This window comes from Diospyros lotus, chromosome 6 (genome assembly GCF_014633365.1).
Source record: "Diospyros lotus cultivar Yz01 chromosome 6, ASM1463336v1, whole genome shotgun sequence".
NCBI classification, from domain to species: Eukaryota; Viridiplantae; Streptophyta; class Magnoliopsida; order Ericales; family Ebenaceae; genus Diospyros; species Diospyros lotus.
In genome coordinates this window covers 10,826,628-10,850,184 of record NC_068343.1, presented here as the reverse complement: position 1 = coordinate 10,850,184, position 23,557 = coordinate 10,826,628, and the positions used below count along the sequence as shown (strand labels likewise).

The 23,557-nt window shown below is 38.1% G+C and overlaps 1 protein-coding gene across 6 annotated transcripts in view; it reads right to left on the bottom strand.

Annotated features, from left to right (window-relative positions):
* The window catches only part of LOC127803482 (protein BASIC PENTACYSTEINE6-like), a 33,527-nt gene that overhangs the window by 1,210 nt on the left and 8,760 nt on the right, over positions 1 to 23,557 (bottom strand). For 2 of the 6 annotated variants that reach the window (XM_052339723.1, XM_052339725.1), the window contains one exon: positions 29 to 149. In XM_052339723.1, the coding sequence (XP_052195683.1) occupies positions 29 to 31 (3 nt within the window). In that variant the 5' untranslated portion in view covers positions 32 to 149. Of the gene's footprint in view, positions 1 to 27; positions 188 to 23,557 lie in introns of those variants that run through there. The other 4 variants (XM_052339726.1, XM_052339724.1, XM_052339727.1 and 1 more) reach the window with 4 other exon arrangements.

Below are 23,557 nucleotides of genomic sequence, written 5' to 3'. Positions count from 1 at the left end.
TGTAAATTTGAAAATTTGTTAAGCATACCATGGCAGGTAGAATTCAGTTTTTCTTTTTCCCTCTTTCTGAAAGAAGTGGAGGATTATAACATCAGCAGGTAGAGGAAATACTAGAAAACCATCCTCGGATATGGCTGGTTCTGCAACAGCTGAAACCACTAAATATGAGATGAACGTAATTTGGAACCTGATCTTTAGAAAAATAGAAACAGTAAGCTAAAATATCTGCTGGTATACACCATTTCCATGAAAGAGAATCAAGTGTATATACATATATGGTACCAGGCAGTAAATACAATGGCTTGCTACAAAGCCAAAATAAATCCTCCAAAACAATTGGCAAAACATATAAATAACAAATGTGGAAGAGCAAACACAAAAATATCATGAACCATTTGACAAACAAAAAGATCAATCATCTCAGAATCGTCCTTAGATGAGTAGCACCACTCTCCAAAACATTGACATTCCCTCTCAAGTTAACAATGGTGAGGATAGCAATTGTGATAGAAATTATAGAGGGAACATTCACCTACAAATTGATTTTTCAAGGTAAGTGCCACAAGTTCAAAGAATACCATAGAGCACACAAACTGATAATCACCCACTAGGAGATGGCCTCCAATGCCACCTATCCTCAAGCTATCTTGAACTGGAATGTCTGTTAAGCATACTAACTGCTAAACCAACCTCCAAGTCCTATACTCAAGCTGTCTCAAACGGGAATGTCTGCTAGGGACCAAACATCACTTTGTGAAGCTTTGATGAACACTCACTCATCTAGGCTTTTGGTTATTTAGCAAAACTAAAAAGACAAGGGGATGATCACACAAGGGTCTATAACTACACCAGCTATTTAGCCAAAATCTAATCCTAACTGAACAACCTTAAAATATTATGAAAGCATACCAGCCAAATAGTCAAAATAACTTTCACCACCCCACAACCAAAAAGGCATAAATCTTGGATGACCAATCTCCCCCAAGAAATGCCAAATTTATAGGCAACTGCCCTCCATCTAAGAGATTGTCTCAAGGGGGAATCTCCAATGCCACTTACAAAGGTGAGACTTATTTACAAGCCTAACATTCCTAAGATAAAGGCCCTCTCTTCCATATGAAGGCAAACCATCCTGCAGTTGACCAAATGATGGTTAAAACTCATCATTAAGATCCCCACACACAAAAAAAAAAAAGAAGAAGAAGAAGAGAAAATCATTTTGGAGCTTTTCAAGTCATTTAATTATCAAGGCTACACTATAAAACATAAAAAAAATAGGCAAACTAACAAAGTACTTTTATCAAGAGTCAATCTACCTACTTAGACAATTAATGCCTTTTCCACAGGCGAAGCCTCTTTCCTCAATTCTCTGAAATGCATTCCAAGCCACCTAGGCTTTGAAATTTGTGCCCCAAGTACACATCAAATGCAAGAAAGTATAGTAAAATCAAGTCAACCACCAAATGGTGGTTGCCAACTCTGGCTGTTAATTTCAGCTTATAAAGAGTTAGAGAGTGAAAATCTGGGGTGGATAGTTTATGTGTTAGAAGTTAGTAAACCAACCTCTAATAACTGGAAGAAAAAAAAGGTGGTCAAGGAATTTGTAGAAGTGTTCCCTAAAGATTTACTTGGACTACCACCTAATTACCATTGATTTAGTGCCAGGGACCTGACCTACCTCCATAGCGCCAAATAAGATGGTGCCAACAGAATTGAGGAACTACAAAAGCAATATGACAAGACGGGTTGGATAAGGAATTGAGATGACCTAGCATGTCTCCCTGAGAAGCATTGGTGCTCTTCGTAAAGAATAAGGATTGGAGTATGTAAATGTGCATTAGTGTACAGATTACAGGCAGCTGAATAGGGTAACAGTGAAGAATAAGTACTTGTTGCCAATTACAAGGAGCAAGAGTCTATTCTAAGATGACTTGGAAGTATGGATATCATCAAGTAAAGATCAAGGAAGAGAATGTAGCCAGGATCGCATTTAGATATTGACATGGACACTAAAATTTCGTGGTGAAATCATTTGGGATCACAAATGCTCTGACTGTTCATGGATCTAACAAATTGAGTATTTTGACCCTACTTGTTTAAGTTTGGACATTGCCAGATCTTTCCTTGGGTACATTCTCAAGCGGTTTTCATGGATCTGCGATAGAGTTGAGATTTGGGTATCAAGGAGATGTCACAGAAGAGAATGTATCCAAGATCATATTTAGATTTTGATATGGACACTACAAGTTCCTAGTGATGTCATTTGGGCTCAAAATACACTAAGGTGCTTACTGATCTAATGAGCTAAGTGTTTTGATCATACTTAGATAACTTTGTCATTGTGTTCATTGATGAAAATTTAATTCATTTGAGGGACAAACACAATATTGTAGGACACCTTAGGATTATACTTCGAACATTGAGGGAGAAGAGGCATCATGCTAAATTTTTGAAGTGTACAGTTCGGTTCAACTATGTAACCTTCTTTGGGCATGTGGGGTTTGAAGGGGCATAAAGATGGAGGCAACCAAAATAGAGGCCATGGTTAAATGTGAAAGACCATGCAATCCTTTCAAGGTGAGAAATTTTCCTCAGACTGACAAACTATTGTAAAGGATTTATAGGAGGATTTTTCTAGATAGTCATGCCACTAAGCAGATTCACCTAGAAAAATGTTAGTTCAAGTGGTTAGTGTTGAATTTTAGGACCGATTATCACACAAGAAACCCCCCTCTCTCAGCCAAATCTCACCCGATAGGAACAAAAATAGAATAACAGATATTAGAGTAAATCAAAACAATAACAGAAAAGTAAAGAAACAAGAACTTATCCTGATTCAGGCATAAAATGCCCTACATCCAGACTGCCGAAGCCTTTGACAGAATCCACTAGAAAGCGATCAAGAATACAACACTCCCTCTCACACTCCTAGCTATGAACAATAACCTTACCTCTTAAGAATACAAGGACCGAGCCTTTGCTCTCTCTCAATTCTCTAGAGCCCATGCAAGAAAAAAACAAAAGAATGAATGCTGAATGCCCTCCCGAGAACCTATCCGCCTCTATTTATAAGAGATATAGGCAGTTACAAATAAGGACCAAAATGCAATAAAAGGAATAATAAGGACTGCCAGTATTAACCTTTAAAGGATTAGTTACCGTTACAATTTAAATACATAAATATAAACAAACAAAAAATATTCCCAACTGTATTCTAAAGCCCTCTCCTGAGATTAGAAAGCTTAACTAATGCAAATCCTAACAGTTAGATACTTGGGAGAAGAGTTTCCAAGAATTAAAGAACAAGCTGACCACAACACCCATTTTCTGACGATACCTGAGGGGTTCTGAGGATCCATTGTATTTAGTGACACGTCAGATGGGACTTTACACAACTTGAAGCATGAGTGTGTAGCAGCCTATGAGCCAAGGCAGTTAAAGAAGCATGAACTTTCCACTACTTGAAAATAGCTGTTTTAGTGTTCATATGTATTGCTCATTGGTATGACTATACACGTTTTATTTGTGGATGTGAGGCAGTAGTGGAAGATATAGTTGTGCTTTCCTCTTGTTATAATGAAGCATAGACACGAACATGGTGGCACGAGGACACGAGACAGGGTACTTGACATTTTTTGAAAAAGTAGGACATGACGCAGTCAAGCTATGTTAATTAATAAAATAATTTTTTATATTTTTAAAGCATGATAAGTATCAAAAGATTCAAAGCTACCTTCCAAACTCACAAATATGCATTTCAAATTCATAAACCAAAATTTCAATTGAGTAGCTCTAATCTAATTAGAAATCAACTCACAATCCAATCAATGTTTAAAGAGCTAGAGATTAGAAGTGTGAGGGGTAGAAAAGTAACTAGTCTTGCAATCAGAACATGGAAAAACAAAAGAATCATGCAATCACCAAGTTGTAAAACTAAAGAGTGAAAAAGAAAACCGTTACTTTTTAGTCTTCAAAGTGTTTGCATAGGGGACATGTGTCACCTCTCATATCCTTTTAAATAATTTTAAGGAAGTGTTGAACACACCATGCGGGCGTGTCTAACACGTGTTAAGTATCTGACACACTAGTCCATGTCATGACCCTAAAGATCCCCAAGGTTGTAATTGTGATTATAATAGTAGTTAGTTTACATACAATTGCTATATCGTACTCTACGTTGTTGTAGCTATTAGTACTTTCAGTTGTACAACCTATAAATAGGCTAGAGTAGTTACAAATCACAAATTGTTGAATGATTATCTGTACAACCTATAAATAGACTAGAGTAGTTAGAAATCATATATTGTTGAGTGGTTATCTGAATTGTCTCTCTCTCTCTCTCGGTTCTCCATAATTTCTTTCTCATTTCTTTGTTCTCCCTTTCTATCTCCTCTATTCTCCCTCCATTTCTGTCTAATTCTCCCTCAGAATCTTCCAATTTCCCATCCAAACCCAAGGAAAACCCTAAATTGTGATAATTGGTATCAGAGCTGACGGTTCTTAGCTGTGATTTTAGAAATTTAACAGCTGATTAGGCAAAATAAAGAGGTCAGATCTCGACTACTATAGTGCGATTGAGGTGAATCAGGAAGGTGATTTTAGAAAAGGAATTTAGGCGATCTAGAAAGCAGTTCGTAGGCGACTGTTGACCAAGTGACCTTAGTAAGATTCCGAGTCGAATTTGAAGGCAGATCAGAGCCGACGGGTATCAACTATACTACATGGTGGCTTAGGCGATACCTACATGTTAATTTTCAGTAGGATTTCTAGCTATTCTAAGCAGTAGAGCCAGTTGATTATCAACTGATTGATTTTTTATGCTTCTTTGTTATTAATTTCCAAAGGTGACTTCCAGCAATTGATCCAAACTGGCGATCCTCAACTGCTGCATTTTTGGGACAGGAAGGCGACCTTAGAAGGAGAATCCCAGCAACTTCTGGCAGTGATTTAGGTGACATCTATTAATTGCGACAAAGTCGATCAAAGAAGTCTCTGGACCTAACGATTGGTCTTCTTGTTAATAGGTGATTACTTGGTGTTGATAAGTGTAAGGCCTTAGCAGACAGAATTATCGAAAGGTTGGACGGAATTAACGAAAAGTTGGAAGGCCTATCAAGGAATTTTGATGAATCTTTGATGATGTTTTCTAAGAAGGATCAGGTTAGAGATTAGAGTTGCAAAGATGAGCTCGATAAGCTGAAACAAGAGAGCTCGGTTATGGAGTACCTGGTCAGGTTTGAGAAATTGAAAGCACTTGTGCTCAATTTCCATCCAACCTTGACCAAGTTATATTTTGTATCAAGTTTCATTAGTGGACTTGATAATGCGTTGCAGCCTACTGTGAAGATGATGCATTTTGTCACTGTAAAATAGGCTATGGATAAGGCGAGGCTGCAAGAATTGGTGCCGGAAGCCATTTACAGAAAGCATGGGCTTTCGTCTAAAGGTTATCTTAAGAGCACGCCTGCCTATCAAATAGTGCAAGAATGTAAAGAACAACCGAAAGTAGACTCAGGTGGGGAAGAGAGTTTGAACAAGATCTATGAGGATCACCATTTATATTTGCAGGAAGCTATTGAAGTAGCATTAGAAGAGGAGGATTGCGAGGAAGATAGCTTCCATGCAACTAATGAGAGGTATGCCTGTGACACCTACCCTAGGATGGATCAAGTTTGTAACAGTTCACATGCAGTCAATGAATTTCTGATCAATCAATTAGGACCTGAACAACCTTATTTTGGTTCTAACAAAACTGATCCTAAGGCTGATAAGCATAGACGAGGACTTGGACCAAAGAAAGAAGTTGGAGGTTAAGGACTTGAACAATATTACTGCTGCTTTGAGTGTTTTGGATCTTGGACAACATGATAGTCTTGTTGTCATTTCATGTGGTGCCGACCAGTTACTAGCAGAAAAGGAGCAATGGAAACTGACTACACAGAAGAACAGCCATATGGTTTGGAAGATGATGGAAAAGAAGGTTCCTGCCATATGGTTCAGGAGCTTTGCCATTGGAGAAGGGAGCTTTGATATGGAGATCCTTGAGGTCTACATTTTATGTTTGCGGGGAAAGCAAAAGCAAGGAATATAAGAGTGAAGAGGAAGAGGACTGGAAGAAGAGAGAAAGGAGGATAAATCTGATAGAGAAGGCAGGAATTGGTTGAAAAATAGTGGCTAGTCACTATTAGTTCTTGGGGACAAGAACTTTCTCAAGGAGGAGAGAATTGTCACGACTCCAAGGATCCCTAAGGCTGTAATTGTAGTTATAATAGTAGTTAGTTTACATGCAGTTACTATATTGTACTCTAGGTTGTTGTAACCAGTGTTCGAAAACTCGGCCTAGGCGACGCCGAGGCGCTAGGCGGACACAGACTGCTGCGATTATGGCCTAATCGGCCCCCTTAGGCACCGGCCTGGCTAATCGGTACCGGGCGGCACCTAGTCGGCCGCCTAACCGCGTGAACCGCCTGGCCGATTAGGGTTTTTGTTTCCCCTTACCTTGTCGATTTTCCCTTCTCTCTCTTGCACACCACCGCCAACTGTCTCTTGTCAAGTCGTCGTCGCCGTCGCCACTTGCCCTTTCTGTCAAAGCCTCTCTCGTCGCACGCTGCTGCCGTCTCTTGCGGAGTCGTCGTCACCGCTTTCCATTTCTGTTAGCCTTTTCGTCTCACGCTGCCACCGCCGACCTTCATTGCACTCGCGCTTGCTGCTTGCTGTTGCCTTGCCTTTTTTTTTTTCTTTTTGTTAGTTAATTTATTATTTATGTTAATATTTATTAATGTGTGAATTTGTTATTTAAATATTTATTATTGTTTTAAATATTTTAATATTTGTAACTTGTGAGCAAACAAGTTAAATGTTATTTATATTTTAATATTTGTTAATGTTATTTAATATTTATAACATATTCTTGTTGCTGCATCTTGCTATTGTTGGTTCTTGGCAAACAACAATTTATTTTCTCAAGCTTAATTTCATTATTTCACTTGTTTCAACTTTAATTTACTTAAAAATAACATCAAAATGTTTAAAATAAATAAAAATTTCTAGTCCTCGCCTAGGCGCCCTAAGCGTTAGGCCCTAGTTGGGCGCCCGATTAACGCCTAGCGCGTTTTAGAACACTGGTTGTAACTGTTAGTACCTTCAATTGTAAGCCTATAAATAGGCTAGAGTAATTAGAAACCAGATATTGTTGAATGATGTGAAGAATTGAGAAGGAATCGAGAGGGTAGCAGGATAAATATAAATCAAAGAATGTAGCCAAGATAAGGTCTCGAAATTCAAGGACGAGATAATTTAGTTTGAATATTAGGCAGAATATCTCATTTAGATTTGATTATATTCCTAAAATTTAGAGATAACTATTTTGTACTTATTAGATAGCATAGATATGTTGTAATCGTAGATAGAGTAGATTTGTATATAGCAAAGATATCCTATAATTGTATGTATAGGTCACACTTGAAGGAATAAATATAATTCATTCTTCTCCCTAAATAATTTTTGCATGGTATCAAAGTAGAATTCTTTCATTATCAAACCCTAGGCATTAACCGCCGCACAACTCAATTTTTTTTCCAATCCCTTCTTCGAACAACCTTCAGATTTGCTAATTTACATCATGGTTGGTAAGAGCAATCAATCTTCTGAGATCATCCCCTTACAAACCAACAACATGGGAGCCATTGACAACAATATGTTCACCATTACTAGACATAAGTTGAATGGGTAGAATTACCTCCAGTGGTCCCAATCTATGATGATGTTCATATGCAAAAAGGGGACAGATGATTACTTAACCAGAGCCACAAGAAAACCAAGGGAAGAAGATCCAAAGTTCTGAATCTGGAAATCTGAGAATAACATGGTAATGTCTTGGCTCGTTAATTCTATGACAAACGAAATAGGAGAAAATTTTTTGTTGGGTAAATTATATGGAACACCCTTGCACTTAGGGTCATGTGCAAGTTACCCCATGTGTTTTTGATTGTAACAAAAAACCTCCTTACACATTCAATTTGTTGCAATTAACAACTAACAATTAGTAAAATTTAACTCTATTAAGTCAAGTGGCACATGCACCTCACGTGTGAAACTTATCCCCCCAGAATCAACCTCAAACCCACCCAAATCCCTAATCTCACCCCAAAATCAACCTGCCATCCCTAATTCAAGCTTCGTCGCCGGCCACCCATCTACTCACCGCTTCATTGCTAGCCACCTTACTCCTCACAACGGCCGCCCAAGCTTCTCCTACTCGCGACCGCTGGCCAAGCTTCGTCTTTGCCAGATCGAGTCTTCGATCAAATTGGTAAGTTCGACCAAATCCACACATGAACGCCTCTCTCTCTCGCCCAGATTTATCTGCGAAACCCACACATGCGGACTCCTCTCTCTCTTGTGTGAAACTCAAACCCAACCCCCCCCCCCCCCCCCCCCACACACACACACACACGCACGCACGCACTCTTTGCAATTTACGGCCGCCTCTCTCTCTCTCTCAGATTAATGTTGAGTAGAGTAAACTGTATTATGAGACTTGAGCAGCATGAGTTACTTATGGATGTGCCGATTCAAGTAGCACAAGATGAGGGCGATAGTGAATCAAATGAGCAATAGATAAATTTAGCCGGATGTTATTTCAACAAGATGATGATGTTGCTAATTTGTTCTATGAGAAAGGTGTTGCAAGTGGTACTGAAAATACTGATGCACTAAATTCTAATAGTGCACTTGTTAATTTCAGTGTTGGAACATCTAGGACATTAGCTGAGACACCTAGGCCGACTACTTCGAATTACGAAGATAGTGATGAGTTGCTAAGTATGAATGGGTCTGATGAAGAATGGTGTCAATTTAGATTCCCAAAATTTAATGGGAAAACTGACATGCAGAGACCAATTAAGCTCAAAGTTGGAATGAAGTTTGCAGATTTCAGTGTGTATAGGAAAGCATTGAAGCAATATGGTATTGACAATGGGATTGAGTTTAGATTCATAAGCAATGAAAGGGCTCGGATTTCGGTGGAATGTGTGAACAAGTGTGGGTGGAGGATACATGCTTCACCTACAGAAGAGAATGATGCTTTTCAAATAAAGAGTTTACATCATTCTGTGCATAACTGTGGGTGGATAAGAAACAATTCTAGGGTCACTGCATCATGGATGTCAAACAAATACATAGACAACATAAGAGACCAACCAGTTACCAGATTGGAAGAGCTCTCCTTCTTCCAATATTAAAGAAGATAGGCTTACAGGTCGCATCAAAAACCAAATCCTACTCTCTAAGATAGAAATCCAACTATCAGAGATGGGAGCACCAATCAAAAATATCAATACCATAAAACAAAATCCCGAAGAAAAACCCTCACAAAAAGAATCCAAAATCTCATACACAAAATACCAAAATGCCTTTGCTAATCAAGTGCAAAGAGACCATAATGTTGAGGTCTCTAGATTCAAAGCATATCGAGTGAAGCAGGCGATTGCTCAAATTGAGGGTATTAATTTGGAACAATTTGCTAAGGTTTGGGACTATTGTGCTACAGTAAGAAAACACCATCCTAGGAGTACAATGATAGTGCAATCAGATATGCGTGTTTTCCAAAGAATATATGTCTGCCTTCATGCATGCAAGAAGGGTTTCTTAGCCACGTGTAGGCCAATCTTGTGCGTGGATGGGTGTTTTCTGAAAGGCTAGTTTGGGGGCCAACTATTATGTGCGATTGCAAAATTTGGTAATGAAAATATGTACCCCATAGCATTTGCTATTGTTGAAGCTGAAACAAAGGATAGTTGGCAATGGTTTATGCAATTATTGTTGGGGGATATTGGGACATTCGATGACAAAGGATGGGTCATAATGTCAGACAAGCAAAAGGTAAGAAATTGTGAACTTCTCTCATTTACTAGTTACTTCAATTTTTTAAACATCTTAGTGTCGTAATCTAATGATGTTGCTTTTATTGTAGGGATTGGAGTATGTTCTAAAGGAATATGGGTGTGAGCATAGGTTTTGCATACGCAATTTGTATGCCAATTTCAAGCTGGAATTTAAAGGCAAAAGTTTGAAAGATGAGCTATGGAATGTAGTAAGGGCATCAACAACACATGATTTTGAGTCTCATATGGCCCGAATAAAGAATCTTGATTGTCATGCATAATCTTGGCTGAGAAATAAGTTACAACCATGGATGTGGAGTAGGCATGCATTCGATCCTAGGGCAAAGTTAGATATGCTACACAACAACCTGGCCGAAACCTTCAATTCCTTTATACTTGAGGCATGGGATAAACCAATATTGACACTGTGTGAGACTATAAGAAGAATGTTGATGAACAAGTTCATTGTAAAGAGGGAAGGGATGAGGCATGGGATAAACCAATATTGACACTGTGTGAGACTATAAGAAGAATGTTGATGAACAAGTTCATTGTAAAGAGGGAAGGGATGACTAACTACAAGGGGCCAATCTGTCCTTAGATACAAACTAAGCTAGAAAAGGTGAAGAAGCAGGCCCCAGAATGGATTACTTTTCCCTGTGGAGATGGTAGGTTCGAGGTGGAGAATGCATGGAAAACTAGGAAGTTGGTTAACTTGAATAAGAAGACTTGTACTTGTAGGCAATGGGATCTTACTGGTATTCTGTGTTCCCATTCAGTGGCTTGCATCTACAAGATAAGATTGGTTCTTGAAGATTTTGTTCATCCTTATTACTCCATGGAGACATTTCGAAAAGCGTATGCCCATAATAACATAGACCCAATACCAGAGGAGGAAGATTGGCCTAAAACTAATCAAAAGCCACTTGTTGCACCAAAGTACAACAATGGACCTGGGAGACCGAAGAAGGCTGCAGATGAACCGGTCAACCCTTACCGAGTCAGTAGGAAAGGGCAATCTCTCAAGTGTGGGAATTGTGGTGCGGTGGACCATAATGCTAGAGGATGCAAGGGCTTAGTTAACCTGAACAGGAAAATAAGGAAGAAGAAGCAAGAGGCCACTCCTCGAGCCAGTCAAGAGAGTGTATATCATTTGGTTCCATATATAATACCACTAACATGTAATTTATATAAACATAACTGCTAACATCTATTATATTTTTCTTTTTGTCTTAGGGCACCGTGGGTTCTACAGCCCCAACCCCATCACAGCAATCCATGTTTTATGCAGCATCCTCTTCATGTAGGAACAAGGAAAGGATCACAAAGAAAAAAAAAAAAAAGCCATAACAAATACCAAGAAGGAAAGGAAGCACTTTAGTGTAGGGTGTAGTTTGTTTGATGCTGTTAAGCATTTAAGTGCTGTAATTGACATTTTAAGTGTTGTAATTGGAGGATTTTTGGACTGTTGAATTCTAGTTTGTTGAATTATAGATGTTGTGTTTGAAATGTTTGAAAGTGATAATTTCTCTTTTGGTTGAATGATGTCATCTGCATATAATAGAATTCTAGATTGTTGTACATAAAAATCTGTTATGACGAATTTCAGGCAAAATTATTGCAAAATATTTAGGCAAAATTAAGGTGATATTCTGTACATACAAAAATAAGGGACATTATGCACTTGCAAAATTAAGGTGATATTCTGTATTTCAATGGTTGCACATACAGTTTCAATGAGTCATGCAGTTTTGCTCAAGGAGAAGTTAGCAATTGATTCTAACTGTATCGAATTGAATGGGCATACTTTTATATTTATTTGCATATGAATATCAATAGAGAAACAAACTATATACATAATCAGTGATTACGGACTGAGCTGCTACAACTACAACTAAGACACCGATACACTTCTAGTAATATCTTCCCTACATGGGGACAAGGAAGGAAAAGGAAACTCTTTGAAGAGCCAGTACAAGAAGACTTTTTATACTACATATTAAGTTTGTTTATCATCTCTTTTAACTATTATTATGCACTGGTTTACAAAACTCTAGAAATAATTTTACCAAATTCTACAAAATTGTAGAATTAATTCTACAAATAACTTGATCTGCCGAAGGAGAAGAAGTTGCCAGCGGTAGGAGAGGAGGACCAATCTGGTGGAGAAGAGAAGAAGATTGGCTGGCAGTCACAAAGAGAAGATTTGTGGTTGACAGTCGCAAGGAGAAGCTTGGCGGCAGTTGCGAGGAGTAGGGTGGCCAGTAGTCAGCAGTTGCGAGTAGGAGAAGTTTGGGTGGCGATTGCGAGGAGTAGGGTGGCCAGCGGTCGTGACAGAGAGAGAGGAGGAGGAGGAGATTCAGCAGTCGCGAGGAGTAGGGTGGCCAGCGGTCGTGACAGAGAGAGAGGAGGAGGAGGAGATTCAGCAGTTGCGAGGAGTAGGGTGGCCAGCGGTCGCGCATTGAGTAGATGGGTGGCCGGCGGTCGCACGGTGAGCAGATGGGTGGTCGGCAGCAAAGCTTGAATTAGGGATGGCGGGTTGATTTTGGGGTGAGATTAGGGATTTGGGTGGGTTTGAGGTTGATTTTGGGGGGATAAGTTTCATATGTGAGGTGTATGTGCCACTTGACTTAACAGAGTTAAATTTTACTAACTGTTAGTTGTTAATTGCAATAAATTGAATGTGTAAGGAGGTTTTTTGTTACAATCAAAAGCACAGGGGGTAACTTGCACATGATCCTAAGTGCAAGAGAGTTCCATATAATTTACCTTTTTTTGTTATATGACACTGCACAAGATATCTGGGAAGCTGCTAGGGAAGCCTACTCACACATTGAAAATACATCTGAGTTTGAGATTGAAAGTATGCTTGATGATCCAAGGTAGGGTGAATCCTACTTTAACTCCCTTAATAAGTACTAGCTTCAATTGGATAAGTTTGATAAAGTGTTAGAGAAGACTCGGCAAAGTATAATAGATTGTGGAGAAGAAGAGATTATACAAGTTTCTCATAGGTTTGAACAAAAACCTAAATGGAGTTAGAGGAGAATCCTTGGTACAAAGCCTCTAGCAAGTATTCGGGAGGCCTTTGTTGAAGTTCGTAGAGAGGAAAGCAGGATGAAAATCATGCTAAAACCTGCAACTCCAAATCTAGAGCATTCAGCCCTAATCACTTGAGGCAACCCACAAACATTCAAACAGAAAAAGGGGCGTCCTTGGTGTGATCACTTTCACAAAACAGGACACACTAGGGATACTTGTTGGGAAATACATGGCAAACCAGCAGATTGGAAGCCAACCCATGAAAGGAAGAGTAAAGGGAACCTAGCCTCTATGGAGGAGACCACCACAGCCTCAGCACCTAATCTGTTTAGCAAGGAGCAGATGGAATGGCTACAAAATATGTTTGGCAAGGCACAAATTCCCCAGTCCTCTATAGTGGCATCTGGATCTATAGCCTACAAAGGTAATTCCTTACATGCTTTCATTGCTAAGCGAGAATTGTCTACTATGTGGATTATTGACTCAGGGGCCTTTGACCACATGACTAGGCATATCAATCTCCTAACCAGCTTTCAACCATGTGACAAAGATTGCAGATGGCTTACCATCAAGGGTAGTGGGAATAAGTTCTATTGCTCTATCCAAGGATATTACTCTAAAATCTGTTCTTTTGGTGCCAAATTTGGACTGCAATCTCTTGTCAATCAGTAAACTTACTACTAATCTTGATTGTGTTGCCAAGTTCTCAAAAAGTGTGTGTGAATTTCAAGATCGGACTTCGGGGAAGACAATTGGCAGTGCTGAGGCATGTTCGAGACTCTACCTTCTTAAAGGACTAACTTCGGGAACAACCAAGTTCATTCCAGCAATTGCTACTCCACTAAACACAATGTTTGTTTCTCTAATTTTCATTCGAACAAAGATAGTGCAATCATGTTATGGCACTATAGGTTAGGACATCCAAATTTTGTTTACCTTAAGAAATTGTTTCCTTCATTGTTTAAGAATCAAGATCCACGTGTTTCAGTGTGAAATTTGTCAATATTCTAAATATGTTCGGAACAATTATCCTAGTCAGATTTACACTCCATCCTATTCTTTTTCGTTGATTTATAGTGATGTGTGGGGGCCTTCTCGAGTCAAAAATATTACTGGTTATCGTTGGTTTATCTCTTTTATTGATAATCATACTCGTCTTACTTGGGTATTTCTTATAAAAGAAAAGTCTGAAGCTGGTCACATTTTCCAAACTTTTCATTCAATGGTGCAAAGACAATTTAATGCCAAAATTCAAATATTAAGAATAGATAATGATAAGGAATACTTTAACTCAATCCTTGGTACTTATCTTTAAAATCAAGGCATTATCCATCAGAGTTCTTGTATTGATACACCTTAACAAAACGGGGTTGCATAATGCAAGAACAGACCCCTTTTAGAAGTGGTCAGATCACTATTGTTTTCTACCAATGTCCCTAAACATTTTTGGGGTGAGGCCATCCTTACGACCACCTATCTCATCAATAGAATGCCCTCACAAACCCTCAAACATCAAACTCCAAGTCAAATTCTCCTTACTGCTTTTCCTCACACTCAAGTTCTTTCCCACATTCCACTAAAAATCTTTGGTTGTTCTACTTTTGTTCATGTTCACCACTAATTTCAGAGCAAACTTGATACTAAATCCATCAAATGCATCTTTCTTGGCTACTCTCCTCATCAAAAAGGTTACAAATATTACTCTCCTGAGCATAAGAGGTTCTTTACCTCAATGGATGTAACTTTTTTGTAATATCAACCCTATTATCCCAAACTTGATATTCAGGGGGAGAACACACACTCTAAATAATCCTCAAGAATATCAATTTTGGGATATCCTCTCAATTCCTAACCCAAAGCAACCTAACTCTATTCCTAGCCAGCCACCCTTCCTATACCAAGGAACTTCAAGTTTACTCTCGGAGAAAATCTAATAAAAAAGATAGTGAACAACAACATGCCCCAGGACTAACCAAGATACTGACCCGGATCGTTGGTAAGAAAAAGTACCACTATTGGTGAGAATTCTAATATTACAACTATTGATAAGGACCTCAATTGGCCTATAACATTGAGAAAGGGAGTGAGATCATGCAGTCAACACTCTATTCAAAACTACATATCATACAAGGGTCTCTCGCCCAAATTTAGTGCATTTATCTCAAATGTAAACAAAGTGCAGGTTCCCACCACTATTCAGGAAGCCCTTTAACACCTTAAGTGGAAGGAAGCTGTCCTTTAGGAAATTAAAGCTTTGGAGAAGAATGAGACTTGGAATATCACAGATCAACCACCTGGAAAACACCTTGTGAGCTGCAAATGGGTATTTACAGTAAAATATAGGGAAGATATGGCCCGCCTAGTAGTAAAAGGCTTCACCCAATCCTATGGTATCGATTATCAAGAGACATTTGCCCCAGTGGCAAAGCTAAATACTATCAAAGTATTGCTATCCCTAACTGCAAACTTGGATTAGCCTCTCCACCAATTAGATGTGAAGAACGCATTCCTAAATGAAGACCTAGAAGAGAAAGTCTACATGGAAATTTCTCATGGATTTGAAACTGATCTTACGAGAAACAAGATATGCAAGCTAAAAAGATCACTCTATGGACTCAAGTAGTCTCCTAAAGCCTGGTTTGAAAGATTCACAAGGGCAATCAAGAAGCATGGATACAATCAAGGCCAAGAAGATCACACTTTATTCATCAAGCACTACTTGGGAGGTACAATGTTATTCATCAAGGACACTTTCTAGTATATTACCTACCAAAAAAATGTATGAAACTATCATCACACTTTTAAACCATAGAAATCATCCCACAAGAGTAGATGATGTGGGGGAAGATATTAGAGATGATGCTTCTAATGATGAAAATATAAAAATGTTTGATCTTTAGAGTGATTTTTTTTATAACATGTTTGTTAAAATATTATTAGAAGTTATGACCTATTTTATACCTTTTTCTTCAACTATATTTTTATTTTATTTTATTTTTTATTAACTTGCGCTTAATTCCACCAGACTCGTGCCTCGCCTTGTGCCTTGCGCCTTAGGCTCTAAGACCCTTGTGCGCCTTAGTGCACCTTAGTGCGCCTTGCGCCTTTAATAACACTGGGGAGGTAAATTATATATTCTTATCGCATATGTGGATAATATCATTGTTACAGGAAATGATGTCTCAAAATCAAGAACCTCAAAGAAGTGCTTGCAAGGGAGTTTGAAATCAAAGATCTAGGAAACCTAAGATATTTCTTAGGCATAAAAGTTGAAGATCTAAAGAGGGAATTTCAATCTCTCAAAAGAAGTATATCCTAGATCGTCTAAATGAAACGGGTATGTTGGATTGCAAACCAGCAAACACACCCATGGAATCTATTGCAAAATTATACATTGGCAAAGAAAGTGTCCCAGTGTCCCCATTGACAAAGGGAGATATCAACATTTGGTGGGAAAGCTTATATACATGTCACATACTAGACCAAATATAGGATTCTCTGTAAGTATTGTGAGTCAATTTATGAATGATCCTAAAGAAGAACACTTGGAAGTAGTTTTCCGCATCCTAAGGTACCTAGAGTTGACTCCAAACAAAGGGTTAATATTCAGAAAAACAAGGATAGAAGTTTATAGTGATGCTGATTGGGTTGGCTCAATTCTTGATAGGAGGTCAACCTCCGAATATTGCTCATTTGTATGGGGAAATCTAGTCACTTAGCACAACAAAAAACAATTAGTGGTCTCTAGAAGCAATGCGGAGACTGAATTTAGAGCTGTGGCTCAAAGATTTTGAGAAAGAATATGACTGAGAAGATTACTACAAGAACTACAAATGACTATTGCTAAACTAGTACAGGTGTTGTGTCATAACCAATCGGATAAATATAAATCAAAGAATGCAGCTGAGAAAAGGTCCCGAAATTCAAAGAGAAGATAATTCAATTTGAATATTAGGCAGAGTATCTCATTTAGATTTGATTGTATTCCTAAAATTTAGAGATAGCTATTTTGTACTTATTAGATAGCATAGATATGTTGTAATTGTAGATAGAGTAGACTTGTATATAGCATAGATATCCTATAATTGTATATATAGGTGACACTTGAATGAATAAATATAATTCATTCTTCTCCCTAAATAATTTCTGCAAATGATAATCTGAATTGTCTCTCTTTCTTTCCCTCGATTCTCCCTAATTTCTTCCAGTTCCCTGTTCTCCCTCCATTTATGTCTAATTCTCCCTCGGATTCTTCCAATTTCCCATCCAAACCCTAGAAAAACCCTAGGTCATGACATGCCAGTACAACAACTCCTAGTAAGTGTTTGTGCTTTATAACTTATAATGTTCACACCATGGAATATGCTGTAACGAGGTTGAATTAGTAGTTACAAGCCTTAAGGAACTGATAGTTGATGGTTTGGTTGACTTCCAAAAATAGCATGAACAGAGTGTTTATCATGTATATCACAGGAATGAACAAGTTACTAGCAATGGATAGGCTAACTGTGATGCTAAAATAAAGGTTGAGTAGGCTCCAAGTGTTAGTGGAAACAAAAGACAAGTAAAGAAAGGGAGAATAGGTTCAGTAAGTTGCTGGACAAGCAGCAAAGGTGCAAGGCGCACTGAAGAGCAAAAGAATGCCTAGGGCCTAGGAGCAAGGTGCAAGGCAAAGCGTGGCATGATTCAAAATGCTTATAAAATACTTAGATGCCATTGTTTTCAATACGTACCCATAAGGAGGTAGATGCCATTCATAAAATCATAAATGACAAATAACTAACCTTATAATAACAACTAATATTATTAAAGAAAACAATTAAGTTCTTTTGCAATTAGTTTCTCCTAATTGCAAAAAATAAGTAGGGGAAAGAAAAAATTACAAAATTATAGCAGAACACACTGCAGAAAACAGTTACAGAGATGCAACTAGTTTCTTCTAATTTCTTTTGCAATTAGAAGAAAGAAAAGGAATTACAGTAGAACACATAACAAAAACAATTAGTTTCTTTTAAATTGCAAAGAAATTAGAAGAGAGAAAACAAAAGATAGTAGAGATAATAGAAAACAATTTGTTTCTTTTAAATTGCAACAGAAATTAGGAGATAGAAAAAGGAAAAGAAAGAAATTAGAGTAGATCACACAGCAAAAAACAATTAGAGCAAAGAATTATTATTATTATTATTATTATTTTTAATTTGCAATTAATTTCTTCTAAATTGCAAAAGGTGCATGAGGTGTGCGCCTAGGAAGCGCCTCATTCATGGTGCTGCCCCTCAGTGGTGATGAGGTGCACAGAGGCGCAGGCACACAGAGCTGCATCTCTGTGCACCTCGCACCTAGGCATGCCTTTGACAAGTATGCAAGCAATTGTTGACAGGTGTGACATATGCTTGACAGCCTGCAGCCTAAACAGCAAGAAACTCATAGTAGGTTGGCAAACCGTTGAGAGGCTCAACTTAGATGTCAACAGTATACTGAACTGCATTTTGATGAGATGATGCGAAACTGTTGAATTTCCTTAGTATAATTTTAACCATGTGCAGCAGAAGAGCAAAGAACTGAGAGTGCGATTAGGAGCTGTCAACTGACTTTAGATAACTGTTGACGGTAAATTTTAAGCTTTAGACTGTTTTGTCATAACCAGTAATTTTCAGAGCTAAAACAACCCTAATTCACTTGGTCAACACAGGGGAATTAGGTTGAGTGAAGATGATCCTGGGAAATTAATTAGGAAATTTGCAGTTTTGCACGTCTTCAATATTAGAAAAATTTTAGCCCCCTGTGCAAGAATCCCATGTGGTTTCTGATGCGGTCACTAATATTCAAAATCCGATCTAAGGCCGACCCAGTCCAAACTGGAACAGTAATCAGCTGGAACAGTAATGTTACAGTACGCTATAGTAGCGCCGGAACAATAGCACTATAGTAAAACTCCATAAGTTTTTAGGATTTTAGATTTTTTAGGATTTTTACTTCTATTCTACTTCATATGTTTTAGAATTTTAATTCTATTTCATATTTTATTAGAGTTTTATTTTTATTAGGATTCTAGTTAGATTTTATTTATAAATATTAGATGGATTTGGATTAACCAAACGCTATAAATATGCCTAAAATCTTTTGTAATCAGTTTTTCTCAATACGAATTTTGGCACAACCATTGGGGCAACGATGAGTATAAACTAAAAGTTGCTATTCCTATCTTTAGTGGAGATCTTGATATTGAGGGGTTCCTGGATTGGATCACTAAGGTTGATCGATTTTTCGAATACATGGAGATCCCAAATGAACGACAAGTTAGTGGCTTATAAATTGAAGGGCGATGCATCTGTTTGGTGGGAACAATTGAGAGAGACAAGATTGAGGGAAGGCCGACAGTCAATTCAAACATGGAGATGAATGAAGCAGCTGTTAAGAGGTAGGTTTTTACCCATTGACTATGAATAATACATGTTTGAAGCTTATCAAATATGTGCACAGGGAATGAAGAGTGTGAATGAATATACCTCTGAGTTTTTGAGATTGGCGGAGAGAAACCAATTGTCAGAAAGTGACAATCAACAAGCAGCTCATTACTTGAATGGATGGGTTTAGATGGTTCTAAGTGTGCAAGAAACAAGGAACTTAGCTTTAAAGACTAAGTTAACGTTGAGTGAGAGAGCTCGTAATGACAACTATTGCTAATATAGTGGGAATGAAAATAAACAAGCAGCTTTTGATAGAGGCAAGTCGGTTCAAGGAGCGCAACCCTCCAATTCACCTCGTATAGTCAACCCTAATAAGCCTACAACATGGGGAAACATTCGAGGTACTACTTCTAATCTTCCAAAATCCCCTAATCCTTATGCAAAACCTATTCTTTTAAAGTGTTTCAAGTGCAATGAGGTTGGACATCGATCTAGTGATTGCCCAAGGAGGAAAACAATTAACATTGTAGAAAGGGAGAAGGAAGATATTGCTGAATAAGAAGTACGAGCTTGATGGGGAGGATGACGAAGAAGAGTATGGTCAGGGAGAGTATACCTGTGTAGTGAGGAAGGTAATACTATCTTAAAAGAATAAAAATACTACTCAACGGCATAAGCTTTTTCGCACAAGGTGTACGGTGAAAGGAAAAATCTTTGAGTTGATTATTGATAGTGGAAGTCAGGAGAACATTATAGGAAGAGACGTGGTGGCGAAGATGCAGTTAACTCCTAAAAAACATCCAAGCCCTTACATGATTGGATGGATTAAAGAAGTTGGTGGCATACATGTGGATAAATGTTGCAGAGTGTTTTTCTCTATTGGTAAGTACTTTGACGAAGTCTATTGTGATATTGTTGATATGGATGCTTGCTATATTTTATTTGAGAGGCCTTGGCAATTTGATGTGAATGCTAAGTACTTGGGTAGGAAGAACACATATCAGCTGGAGAAAAAGGGTGTGCATTATACTTTGTTACCCCTAATAGAAAAGAACCAAACCAAAGCTTCTGAAGTGGAGGGGCAGAATTTTCTTACCATTACACATAAGCACGCTGAGTTTGTGAGAGAGTGTAGGGATACCCAAGAGGTTCACTTGTTAGTTATCAAGGGGGAGAATGTGAGTGAGCCACTGAAGGTGAATTAAATTCCAGTGGAGGTGTAGCGATTGTTGGAGGAATTTCATGATATGGTTTCTAAGGAGTTGCCTAATGAGCTACCTCCTATGAGGGATATTCAATACCACATTGACTTGATTCCTGGTACTAACTTGCCTAACCTACCACATTATAGGATGAGTCCTAGAAAGAATGAGATTTTGCGTGAGCAGGTAGAGGAATTGTTGAGAAAAGGGCACATTCAAAATAGCATGAGTCCATGTGCAATGCCAGCATTATTGACACCAAAGAAAGATGGGAGTTGAAGGATATCTGTTAACAGAGCCATCAACAAGATTACTATTGGGTACAAGTTTCTAATTCCTGGGCTCGACGACATGCTTGATCATCTTGATAGGGCTATGATTTTTACCAAAATTGATCTCAAAAGTGGTCATCATCAAATTAGAATTCAACTTGGAGATGAGTGAAAAATAGCTTTTAAGACGAGAGATGGGTTGTTTGAGTGGTTAGTCATGCCCTTTGGAATAACCAATGCACCGAGCACTTTCATGAGACTAAGCAATCAAGTACTACGTCCTTTCATTGGTAAATTTGTTGTGGTGTATTTTGATGATATTTTGATATACAATAAGTCTATTAATGAGTATGTGGGGCATATTTGAGAGGTGTTGAATGTGTTGAGAGAAAACAAATTTTATGCCAATTTGAAGAAGTGCACTTTTATGAGTGAGAGTTGCTTATTCTTGGGCTTTGTTGTAAGCAAAAAGAGCATAAAAGTAGATGAGGAAAAAGTGCGAGCTATTAGAGAGTGTCCAACCCCTAAAAATGTCAGTGATGTGAGGAGTTTCTATGGGTTAGCAAATTTCTATAAGCGATTTATCAAACACTTTAGTAGTATTGTGGCTCTAATTACTGAGTGTTTAAAGAAATGGAAGTTCCATTGGGGTGAAGAACAAGAGCAGAGTTTTGCCGCGATAAAAGAGAAGTTATATACCGCTCATGTCTTAACTTTGCTAAGCTTTGACAAATTGTTTGAGGTTGAGTGTGATGCGAGTGGAGTGGGTATAGGTGTTGTGTTGTCCCAAAAGAAGAGACCAATTGCATTTTTCAATGAGAAGTTGTGTGAAACCAGAAGAAAGTGGTCTACTTATGATAAGGAATTTTATGCAGTGGTGAAGGCTTTTAAAACATAAGATCACTACTTGATTACCGAAGAGTTTGTTCTTTACGCAAATCACCAAGCTCTTAAGTACTTGAGTAGCCAAAGGCAGCTAAGGAGTGATATGCATGCTAGATGGTCTATTTTTGTTGATAAATTTTCATATAAAATTGTGCATAAATCGGGATAGCATAATCGAGTAGCGAACGCTTTGAGTAGGCGTGTGGATTTGATCAAGACCCTTAGTGTTGAGATTGTTGAGTTTGAGTGCTTGAAAGAATTATATGCGACAGACGATGATTTCACACACATGTGGGAAAAATGCATGTCTCAGCAACCGTTAGGAGATTTCTATGTGCATGATAGGTTTCTCATGAAGGGAAATCAACTCTGCAACCCTTGCACATCTCTTCGTGAGAAAATTATTCGGGATTTGCATGGTGGTGGCTTAGCAGAGCATCTTGACAGGGACAAGACTATTGAAGCTGTTATGGGAAGGTATTATTGGCCAAGAGCAATGAGAGATGTTTCTATTATTGTGGTCAGGTGTTATGTATGTCAAACAGCTAAGGGGCAATCTTCTAATGCTAGTCTCTACATGCCATTGCATGTTCCCAATGCTATTTGGGAAGATTTGTCTATAGACTTCGTGTTGGGTCTACTACGAACCCAAATAGGTATGGATTCTACTTTTATAGTGGTTGACAAGTTTTCTAAGATGGAGCACTTTCTTCCATGCAAGAAGACAGCATATACAGTAGCTACAACTAAACTGTTTTTCAGGGAGGTGGTTAAACTACATGGAGTCCCTAAAACTATTACTTTAGATTATGATACAAGGTTCTTGAGTAATTTCTGGATTACCTTGTGGAAGATGTTCAATTCATCTTTGAATTTCAGTAGCACCGCACATCCCCAGACTGATGAACAGACAGAGGTGGTGAATCGTACATTGGAAAATCTGATTCGTAGTGTTTGCAAAGACAAGCTAAGACAATGGAACCTAGTCACAACTCAAGCAAAATTTGCCTACAACAATGTTGTGCATAGCCCAACAGGAAGATCACCATTTTTCATTGTATACATGAAAGTTCCTAATCATGCATTGGATTTGGTAAAGTTGCCAAAGGTACCAGGTTTCAGTGTTGCAGCTAGTGACTTAGTCGATCAAGTTCAAGCAGTTCAGGAAGATGTCAAGCAAAAGTTGCACAAGGCAGATAAGAGGTACAAGGCAGCAACTAACAAGCATAGGAAGCACAAGGTATTTGAAGTTGGAGATGAAGTCATGATATTCTTGAAGAAGAAACGGATTCCAATAGGAAAGCAAAACAAGCTCAAGCCAAAGAAGTATGGTCCTTGCAAGATTACAAAGAAAATCAATGATAATGCTTATGTTGTGGATTTGCCTAATCATATGGGTATTTCAAAAACCTTTAATATTGTTGATCTTTATTTGTATTTGTCGGACGTGGAGTTGTCCTACCCGGATCAAAATTCGAGGTCGAATTTTTTCTAAGTGGAGATGAATGATGCGGTCACTAATATTCAAGACCCAGTCCAAGGCTGACCTAGCCCAAACTAGAACAATAGCGCTATAGTAGAACTCCATAAGTTTTTAGGATTTTAGATTTTTTAAGTTTTTTACTTCTATTCTACTTCATATGTTTTAGGATTTTAATTCTATTTCATATTTGATTAGGGTTTTATTTTTATTAGAATTCTAGTTGGATTTTATTTACAAATATTAGATGGATATAAATATGTCTACAACCTAGAGTTTGTAATCAATTTTTCTCATTACAAATTTCGACAACCTATTTGAATTTTCTTAGCAAAACAGTCTTATTTTTGCGTCTTCTTAAAAGTCAAACTTTGGTCATTGA